Source organism: the organism of the source record quoted next, unplaced genomic scaffold (genome assembly GCF_019419815.1).
Source record: "Pyrus x bretschneideri cultivar Hongxiangsu unplaced genomic scaffold, Pyrus_bretschneideri_v1 Contig19, whole genome shotgun sequence".
In the NCBI taxonomy this organism is placed as follows: domain Eukaryota; kingdom Viridiplantae; phylum Streptophyta; class Magnoliopsida; order Rosales; family Rosaceae; genus Pyrus; species Pyrus x bretschneideri.
In genome coordinates, this window is record NW_025999490.1 from 2,036,012 (window position 1) to 2,046,480 (window position 10,469).

At 37.5% G+C, this 10,469-nt stretch overlaps 2 protein-coding genes across 2 annotated transcripts; both read right to left on the minus strand.

The window, feature by feature from the left end:
- Nucleotides 1–1,507: 1,507 nt before the first annotated feature.
- Nucleotides 1,508–4,815, minus strand: LOC103952437. Its single transcript, XM_009364023.3, has 5 exons — nt 4,295–4,815; nt 3,810–4,022; nt 3,040–3,188; nt 2,883–2,951; nt 1,508–2,789 (listed from the first exon to the last, which is right to left on the minus strand). Exons 1-5 carry the CDS (start codon nt 4,493–4,495, stop codon nt 1,586–1,588), a joined length of 1,836 nt encoding a protein of 611 aa, XP_009362298.2. The 5' UTR covers nt 4,496–4,815; the 3' UTR covers nt 1,508–1,585.
- A 3,837-nt stretch (nt 4,816–8,652) lies between these two features.
- Nucleotides 8,653–9,453, minus strand: LOC103952365 (putative germin-like protein 2-1). The gene is made up of 2 exons (XM_009363941.2): nt 9,339–9,453; nt 8,653–9,191 (listed from the first exon to the last, which is right to left on the minus strand). The coding sequence occupies exons 1-2, from the start codon at nt 9,451–9,453 to the stop codon at nt 8,653–8,655; spliced, it is 654 nt and encodes a 217-aa protein (XP_009362216.1).
- Nucleotides 9,454–10,469: the final 1,016 nt, after the last annotated feature.

Genomic DNA, 10,469 nt, shown 5'->3' on the forward strand with positions numbered 1-10,469 from the left:
CTCATCTTAATTATTTATATTGTGCGATGAAAAATTATTTATATTGTGCGATGAAAAATCATTTAATATTTTTTTATTTAAAATTAAATATAAATAATATGTAATGAAAACAGACCGTACGATGTATGATGAACGGTTAAAATGTAGAGAATCCTAAGATACAAAGTGTATCCAAAAACATGCTCTTCCCGAAAACTGAAGAAAACAAACGGATGACTAGGAAAAGAATGAAATATACAATCCCTGTTAATTAATAAAATATTTATTATCAACTAAAATTTTATAAAATTACCAGTTTAATTATCTAATTAAAACAAAATATAAATAAAAAATATGAGGCATAATTGTAATTTCACACAATAAAATTTTACCTTTTTTTTTTCAAAACATCACCTAAATGGCTAAATGTAATCCTAACATATCTCTAATTAAAATAAAATATTACATTCTCTATTTCTCTATTTCTAAAATATTAAAATAAAAAAATTTCTCACACAGCTAGTATTAATAATAACAACAAAATACATAATTATATACATAAATTAATAAGTATATATATAATATTAATAATATTAATAATATCAGTCAGGTACAGTATATTTTGGTACCGTACCCATTATGTATGTTCGGTATAAATATCTTACTTCTACCAATTGGTACAAGTAAGTAAAACACAAATTTGGCATAGGATGATTAGTAATTCAATTGACACGATAATTGACAAAAAAGCTCACCCCTAGTTTTCCTAGCTAATGTGGGAGAAATTTTTAGTTGTGACTGGAATACGGATGGTACACCACGTGTTTTTATGCAAATAGTGGAAAATTTTAATTTTTAAATTATTAACCTTTTAACACACATAACTCACTATTTATATAAAGATAAATGATGTACCACCTCGTATAACGGTCACTAAAAAAATCTCTCCTAATGCGGAGTTGGAGTGGTCAGGGTAGCAAACCGTATTTGGATTTTTAATAGGCAACAAGCCCAAACTTTCCTTACCAGAGATTGGGTTAGGAGTTCAACCCAAACCAAACCGGAACCAAACTAAAATTAAGGATAACGAGATATGTTATTTTATTGGACCGTCAGTTTAATTCAAGACGCCTCACATTAATATTCGAACAAAATAACGGGAGAAAATGAGGGATGACGCAAGTAGAGGGAGGGAGAAGAGAGAGACGGAGGTGAACGTATAAAACAAAGCTTAAAAGTTCGTCTTCAATTTTGAATTCTTGATTTTCATTTTTTGCATACATTTATACCGTTTATCTCGCATTGTTTCTAAAAAAAAATTGTAAACTAAAAACTAAAAACGAAATAATTATTCGTAATTTTTCAGTAGCTGCAAAATTTATTAACTCCGAAGTAATTGAAGAAGCAACAAGTCATTGATTCCTTCTTAAGCTTTTTACCCATTGGAGGCTTGGAGCATCCAATCAGCAAAAAAGTAGTTGTAAACTTTGTATCAAAAAACCCCTTTTACGTATACAAATCTTGAAGTAAAAATGTCACACTGAGAATAAAACCATACAGAAATTCTCCAACCTGATACTGCAAATATAAGACTGATACTGACTCCTCATGGACTATCTTGAAATTCAGTTATATCCTGGAAACTCTGCAACCTTTTTCTCCTGCCCGCCTTCGGAACTGGGGATGATGAACTGATGTAATCCACTGATTCTCGCTCCTGCTGCTGATCAAAGCGCAAAGAACGGCGCACTGCAGAGTTCCTTGGTGAACCAGCATTTCCGGATATAACATTTTTGTCTTTGAGATCAACTGATTCAAGCTTTGGACCCAGACTTTTCACTTGAGTTTGCAGACAATGACTTTCAGGGGGTATGTTACTATTCAGGTTTTCGTTGTTTTCAAAGTATTCAGAGCTAAGCAACTGTTGTTGTTCTTCTTCTTCGACCATATCTGCCCAACTTTTCTTACCACAACTGTACATTGAAGAACTGACCACCGTGGCTTTGTCTTTCAGTTGGAAACAGTCATCATTCACCCGAGAGGTATGCTTCCAATTTCCACGTGATATAGGTTGCAGAACAGATCGTACTGCTGCATCTCCTTGGGGCCTCCTCGAATCTCTGCTAATTGGTGAAGACAAACTAGAGACCGAGTTGTGAAATGCTACTTCTGACTTTCCAACAGTTGAAGCTAGAAAATCTTCATTGAGACTTCTAACAGCATTGGCTCGCACGTTTTCTGTTCTTGGACATTGGTCAAATGAGAGTTTTTCATTTGAACTTCCAACTTTACGTCCCCATATTTCCCTCCTCGGGTGTCCACCATTAAATCCCCATGCAGATCTTTTTGGTTGAGAAAATTGAACTTCTGGATCCCAAATAGCAGGAGCTGGAGAAAAAAATGTCTTCACATTCAAAGTTGTTTCTGCTCCCAGTATACCACCCTGATTTTCCTTGATTCTGCTGGAAAAACTAGACCTGCTCTCACAAGGGTTTACGAAATAATGATCTTTCTTCCATTGATCAACAGATACAGTCTCTTCTTCGCGACCGTCTGCCCGCCTTCTGGATAACATGTGAGATCTCCCATCCTGTTCAACTGGTCTTAAAACTGATTGTGCCTTTAGCTCGGTCAGCATTTGACAAGCACGCTCAAAAGACTTGACATAAGATTCATCCATTGGTTTATTTCCAGATGAATCTCTCACAACTTGCAGCAGAGATTTTGCTTCTGTAAATCTGTTCATACGCATCAAGCAGATTGCCAAATTGCATTGCTTGTTCTTGTCTGGCTCCAATGACAGAGCTTTCCTGAGATTTTTTTAAAAGAACAAATCATATACAATTAGAAAAATATATCGTTTCACATGTGGGGTATATAAAGCAGGATGTACAGAAACTTACAAGTAGTATTCTTCGGCAGTTTTGTAATCACCTTTCAGCAAGTAAGCCCAGGCCAAGTTTCCTAGTATTCTGCGTTGACAGATTACCCAAGTCATCTAATTATGCAGAACTTTACAGTCGAATTAGTACGAAGAATGAGAAAAGCAGTGAAGTTCACCTTGCTCTCTCTTGCTCAACGGTAATTTGAACCTTCCTCCCCTGAGATCTTGCAGTCTTTGTCCTCCTTCCACAAAAAGCTACACCATCGTCAATGTGTTTCAATTTGGACTGAAGCATTTCAATCTCTTCTTCAATCCTCCCCGACCGCTGCAAAACCGATAAATGTAAAGCAAAGTGAGCAACACATAAACATACATAGACACCGACAAAGAGAAGGATATGCAATTGGAATAACCTTACTGCAACATGTTGATATACCTTGAAATTATGATAGGAATATTCAGCAGTACCTTGTAGAAATAGATGTTAAGGAATACAAGCATTCGAGTAATAGATATTCAGAAATAATACCTTGTCGATAAACTCCCATAAATATATTCTACTGATGCATAACGAGAGAGAAATAGAAAAAAGGAAGGAAATAAAAGGCCACAGGAGAGGAACTCCTGATTTTTAATTTACACTGCAAGTCTGCCCAGAAAAGTTACAACAAGGCCTACTTTTAGCGGCTTGGTTGCCTCAACATATTACAACAAAGCCTTATCCCGCTAAGTCGCCTCAACATAGCAAGAAAATATTGTAACCTAGTTCTAGACTTCTAGCAGTTCCTACTTTCGACTCACATTTGAGCACTAAACCTTCTTAAAGTCCTGAATATCACGTGTACAATACTTTTATAGCTCCTACCATGATGGAGTTACAACCGCGTGTTCAAACAAGAAGATAACAAAATATAAGTAATTTGTCGTAGAAATGAAGGTGCTTTACCTTGTACAGTTCAACTAAAACATTGTTAAGAGATTCCTGAGAATCATACGGGCAGAGATGACGAAAAGATTTGATCGCTTCAATAGCCTCCTCCGCTCGATCCAATTGTTTCATCACAATTGCCATGTCTTTCAAGGCACTATCAACTCGATCCCCAGCATTTATAGCAGCCCAGAAGAGGGATATGGCTTTGCCTGGATCCTTTTCTATCAACTGCATTCGAAGAACGCAAATCGATCAAACAATATAGCAGTGGAAACCAATTGCAAGAAAGATATCCCAGTATCAATTCCATTAACTAAAGGAACAAAATTGGTCTCTAAATTCTTACCTTCCAGGAAAAAAAAAAAATCATTAGGGGAAACCAATTAACAAGAAAGAAAAACAGTAGCTAATTTTGAAAAATAAGAACCGAAATAAAGAAAAATCACATTACCCAAAAGAAATTTATACCAAATTACGCATAAAAATTCAATCTTTCATACCTGCACCTGTTTGGCTCTGACGTAGGGAGAATCGCCAGCAGGCACTTTATGCACAACGTGAAAATGATCCTCTCTATCAGAAGGCGACACTCTCTTCCTCTCTGACATCGGCACCACCGGAGGAGTTGGCGGCGCCGTCTTCCATGTCGCAGGCGGCGTCGAGAAGCCTCTTGTGCCAAAGTTCTTGTCTCGGGTCCACATTGGGCTATTACTACGAGAGAAAAATCTATGAAATTACCCAGGAAAAAAAAATCACTTTCTCGGGAAAATCTTGAGACCCTTTTGGTGAATCTCTCCAAGAAAGGGATTTTGGTTGCCGGAAGGACGCGTCACTTTCTAGGGAAAGTTTTCAGACGCGTTTCTTGATAGATAGAGAAAGCGTTGCAGAGAAAGAGGGAAGGAAAACAAGTTAGTTTGCCTTGCCGCGTGAATTGTTTATATAGTTATGGGTTTCTGGGGATCGATGAGAAAGTGAGAGAAGATCACAGAGAAAGTGCAGAAAGGTGAGCGAAGTCGAATTGAGAATTGAGAGAAAGTGAAAGAAAATTAGCCGTTTATTCGTTTCAAAAGACAATAAAAAGAAAAATTAGCCGTTTAATTATAATTACTAGCCGTTGGGATTAGCGACGCTTCACACACGCAAAAAAAAAAGTTGAACAACGGCGGTTTACATCGGATTAAATTTATATTTCCCATCTATTTGATCTATGATTCTACGTTAAATTGATGTGTAGCAAATGTGTGATATGTTTTTAAGCTGCATAGAAACTAAACTATGTGATTGGTTGTGGTTTTAAAATATGAAATATTGATTGTAGAGAAAACGAAGCATAATGACGATCTTTTTTTATGCAAAATAATTTTAACGTCAATTAAAAAAAATACATAATACGCTTGTTGTATCATCAATTTAGTGAAAAAAATCTAACATAAAGCATAAAGATAAAATTTCAAATCCTGAAAGTCCAAAGTGAGAAATGTAATTAATATTGAAATATACGTTTAGATAGTAAAATTAAGCGACATAAAAGAATAATTTAATAAAAATTGATATCCTCCAAATCGTTACATAATCACTTTTCGACATTATTTAGACCCAAATAATTGCATGCCTCTTTGTTGGTCAAATATATTAGCTTTTATGACCTCAATCACAGCCACCACCCCGAACACTTTAACTCCGGCAACCTCAGCTGCCTCCGCCACTTTCACCACGTACTTTATCGCCGGCCACACATGCTCGCGCACCTGCGCATTGATGTCCAATATCGTAAGCGCGTTGCGGAAGCAACGCTGGCGGAGTGCAGGCGAGGCTATAACGTGGGTAGGCATAACGCGATAGGGTTGGTGGTCAGCACCGGAGAGACCACGTCTCCGAGCACGGTGCGCGATGCGAGGTCGTTGTTGTAAGTTAGGAGCTGGAATTGGAGTCTTTGTCTGGTGCGAATTTCAAGCGTGGCGCAAGCAGTTTGTTGTGATGAGTTTTCGTTCTTGAACTCGGACATGTGCATACGGTAGGCCAACTTGAACCCCATTGCATTGGTGATCAATTTGTTTACCACAAATCTTCCTAGCCACAACCAGAAGAGCAAGCCAATAGATTAATTAGATTGAGAGCATGCCACTATTAGGCCACAAATTTAGTTGTGTTTATCTCGACTCTAAGAATCCCTTTATTTAATGAATCAATCAACCCTTTATCTTGACTCCAATTCAAGAAAGCTTGCACATTCCTATTCTGGTTTTGAGTGATAATCAGAATTCCTTAATGTCGCGTAGAATTCCTTAGTGATCGTGTCGTGTCAAACTTGTTAACTTAACGTATTTTAAACTTCAAACTCAAATCCAGCTCATTTTACTCATTAAGGACAATATATTACTTCAATAAATAATCAAATGAAAAAACCCATCTAAATTTATAAATTCCTTTTGATTCAACAATGCAACTATAAGTATCTTGTTAAGCACCACATCTACGTACGTGCCCCATAAATTGAGAGAGGTACTAAGAGAGATAGGGAATTAGTTTATTTAATTAACGAGTTGAAACAGGGAGAAGACCTTAATGAACCCGTTATTTAACGAGTTGACCGATAAATCATCAAATCTCGACTCAAACTTATTTTTTTGGTGTCAAATTAACGTGTCGTGCATAAAATTTCCAGATCTCAATTCTAAAATCCCTTAAAACCAAGAACATTGTATATACCTGTTAAATTCTAGACAACATATTTTTCAATGGATTTGATTATTCATCCTATTGTGTATTCCAAAAAGAGAAATCAAGTTACATTAAAGAATAAAAAACATTGGCACATATATACTTAATTTGTTAAAATTTACTATCTTGATCCTAATAGATGCAGAGTGAAGCCGGCAACTCGCACCAACTATCGCCAACAGTAACACGCCTCATTGAGAAATAATCGTGGTATAATTGCTTGATAATGAGATTAAGAAATTGATGAATTGCTTAATTTAATCACCCCTAACGAACTGCGCGCCTTGTGTTGATCGAAAATGTCAGCTTTTCTGACTTCAATCTCAGCCACCACCCCAAACCCTCCGAAACCGTAAACCTCAGCCGCTTCCACCATATACTTTTCTATCTGGGGCGCCACACGCTCGCGCACAGTCCTATTAATTTCCAAACTCGAAAGTGCGTTGCGGATGCAGAACTGGCGCAGTTCCGGCAATGCCATTTCGCGGGGAGGCACCGCGATGGGGTTGGTGGTCAGGTCCGGAGAGACCACGTCGTCGAGCACGCACATAGCGAGTGATGGGACGTCAAGGCCGTTGGAAGTTAGGACTCGGAGCTGGAGCCGCTGTCTCGTGCGGATTTCTAAAGTTGGTGACGTAATTTGCTGGCAATGCGGTGATGGGTTTTCGTATTTGATGGCGTACATGTGAAGAGCGTAGGTGATCGAGTCGAACTCCATTGATGGAAGAAATAAGGCCGCAAGATTATTGCCGGTTCATATGAATAGGTAAGTCTGACAGGGGAAAGCTTGGGGAATAAGTAACTTGGTACGAGATTAGGAAAATTAATCCTATTTCAATTAGGAAACCCGCCCATGAATGGTTTAACTTGGGTACCAAGTAAACATCAAAATTTAGGAATTCTGGGAAAACGTTGACCAATAATATTTGATCATTAGATTGGCCTGAGAACTCCTCCTTGCATTAGGATAAAGAGTGAGTAATTTTCGTAAAATAAATTTACAACTGTGGTCAGCCAATTAACGCAGTAACTATTTCCTTTCCTATAGGCATCAAGACTCCTACTCAAAGAAGGTTTCCTAAATGAGCACTGTTGAACCGACTACCAAGGACTATATATAAGTAGCACAAGTAAGCACTAAGGAACCAGAAGGACAAGCGTTTCTAAGAGTGCGATTCAGAATTCAGGAGAGAAATTTGTTGAGAGAAGTAAGTTAAATGGGGAAGAGAAAGTCTACGGCAATAAAACCAGCAGCCAAGAAGCGATTTGCCGAGAAGCTTGATACTGTTTTCTGTTGCCCCTTCTGCAACCATTCCAGCAGTGTTGAGTGCCGAATCGACATGAAGAACATGATTGGTGAGGCTATCTGTTGCGTTTGCCTAGAGAGTTTCAGCACAACTGTCACAGCTTTGACTGAACCGATCGACATTTACAGTGAATGGATTGATGAATGCGAGAAGGTCAACGGAACCCTTAACGATGAATGATGATGACGGTTTCCTGAAACCAGCTGATATCATCTTCTTGTTTTTTGTTTTTCCTTGATAGTTCAGTCGTTGTTTAATGGAAACTTTTGTGCCCCAGAATACAATATAGTATTTCCGAACCTTATTCATGTGGTGGTTAAACGTACGTAGTTTTTAACCTACGAAGGGAATAATGTCATATATTTGTCTTTTATATATATATATATATATATATATATGTATATGTATGTATATATGTATATATGTATGTATGTATGTATGTATGTATGTATAAAACAAACAAAAAGACTAGGGTTGAGGAGTAGACCTATCTATTCTAATTCTTGCTAAGTGAAAGAGGCATTTTTGGTACTCTTATATGAATTCTGTAGGCTGTACATCCTATACATGAAAATCTCAAGGAAACTGGTACGGTGACTTCTCAATTTCATCTCACAAACATAATGATTTATGGAATACGGGACGTGCTGCATAAACAATGTAGATATACGAGGTCCACAACGGACACTACCAATGAATTTCATGTTCGATTCCAAGGAGATTTTAATACACACTTCCAACAAATCTAACTCATAAATTGCAAATCACAAGTGTACTGGAGCTATAATAATAATACAGAAATTTCGGAAACTAGTTTCCATGGAAAATATCTAAAATTTAGCTTGAATGCTACTAATTACAGATTTGTCAACCTGGAAAGATTTAGCCAGAACATCTTCTGAAATTGCGGGATTGGATCCAAACACAGCATTAGCAATGGTGTTGACTCCCGGGTTTTGGCTACTCAGAGAAGAGAGTGAAATGGCAATTCCATTCCCCACATTTTGCTGATAGTGAACTAGTCCAACAGGGAACACAAACACGTCACCCTTGTTAAGGACCTTTGAAATGAGCTTGTTGTCGGGGTTTGATGTCACAAAGCCAACATTGAGGCTGCCTTCTAAGACGGTTAAAATCTCAGTGGCTCGGGGATGAGTGTGGGGTGGGATAACACCCCATGGTGCGTAGTCGATGCGAGCGAGTGAGATGCCGAGGGTGTTGAGACCTGGAATTTGACCCACATTGACAGGGGTGACCTTTCCGCCAACAGGGTTTGAGGTGTTGCCGGGGATGTGAAGTCCGCTGAAGAAGAAATGCTCAGCTGTTGCTAGCTTGGAGTCCAAGCAAGGAAACCCATTTACTCTCGTTGCTGTGATATGTGCACAAATACAATTCACAAAGCAAAAGTTAAAGTCAGCGGAGGACTAAGTAGGATTAAGAAGTGTACACATTTTTAAATGCAAACTTAAAGCTTATCTTAGCACAAATAAAAACTGCAAAAAACTTCGATATGAACCTGAGCTAGTTGTGTCAGCGACACAGAAATCTTGCAATGGACTAGGCTCAAAAGCAATGACCAATGCGCATGTCATAGCAAGGAAAGTAATCAATAGCAAAATTTGGTTTGTCATCTCAATTAGTCTTTCACCTTTTCTTCGAGATATTTAAGTTATTGCAATTGATAGATTGAAAGAACTGAGAGAGAGGTGGGGAATTGAAGTATGAACTTGGTTATTTATAGAAAGGGGTATGAATGAATTAAGAACGAACATTTAAACGAAAAGAAAACGCTGCCGACCGTCGGCCGGCGCACCTTGCATGTAGACACTGGATAAGTCTTAAACGTTTTACTTAAGCTAAATTTTAACATAGGCACATCCATTAAATCCAAAATCAGTTCAAATACCAAGTCCTTTACTAATTTTTTATACCTTCTGATGTGAGTAAAATACTGATCATGCATATTTTAATTTAAACGTATCAAGCCAATGCATTACGCTAAATTATGGGGGTCCAATCTTATGTATTGGGTCCAAATAACCAAAGGAAGGTTCAGATATAGGCAGTATATGTTTGTCCAAATGCAAACTCTGGGCAGATCCTCCCCAAGACGACTAAGTCAGTGAAAGAAGGATGACTGTTAAGGAATGAAAATTTTGTCTTCTATATATGATGAATTGAAAGCAAATTCATGCCTCTTTTTTTTCTTTTGAAAATATAATACTCTGAACTAATAATCTATGTGGAGGGTGATATGAATTTGGTTGCAAAGGGGCTAACAAATTGCCTTTACCAACTGGCGTCTAAGCGATGTCTTCAATTGAAACTACAAACCACATTTCAATAGCTACTATTTTGGAAGACGGTAGAATAGGCAACTATTTCATATCCAAATCCTAATTGAAGTGGCTTGTATTTCAGTTGGTTAAGTGTATTCGTCCTTATACTCAAGGTCTCGTGTTCGATCTTCCTCCCGTAGTTTAATGTAAATTATCTTATTGTATGTCATGAAAAATATATATAAATTCTGATCCATTAATCCATTACAATTACTATACAAGTAACAAACTCATTTTTCATTCCATACATTTGTGATCGAGTCGCAAAGGCCCGCATCATTTGCTAATCATGTGATTTTGATTTTGTA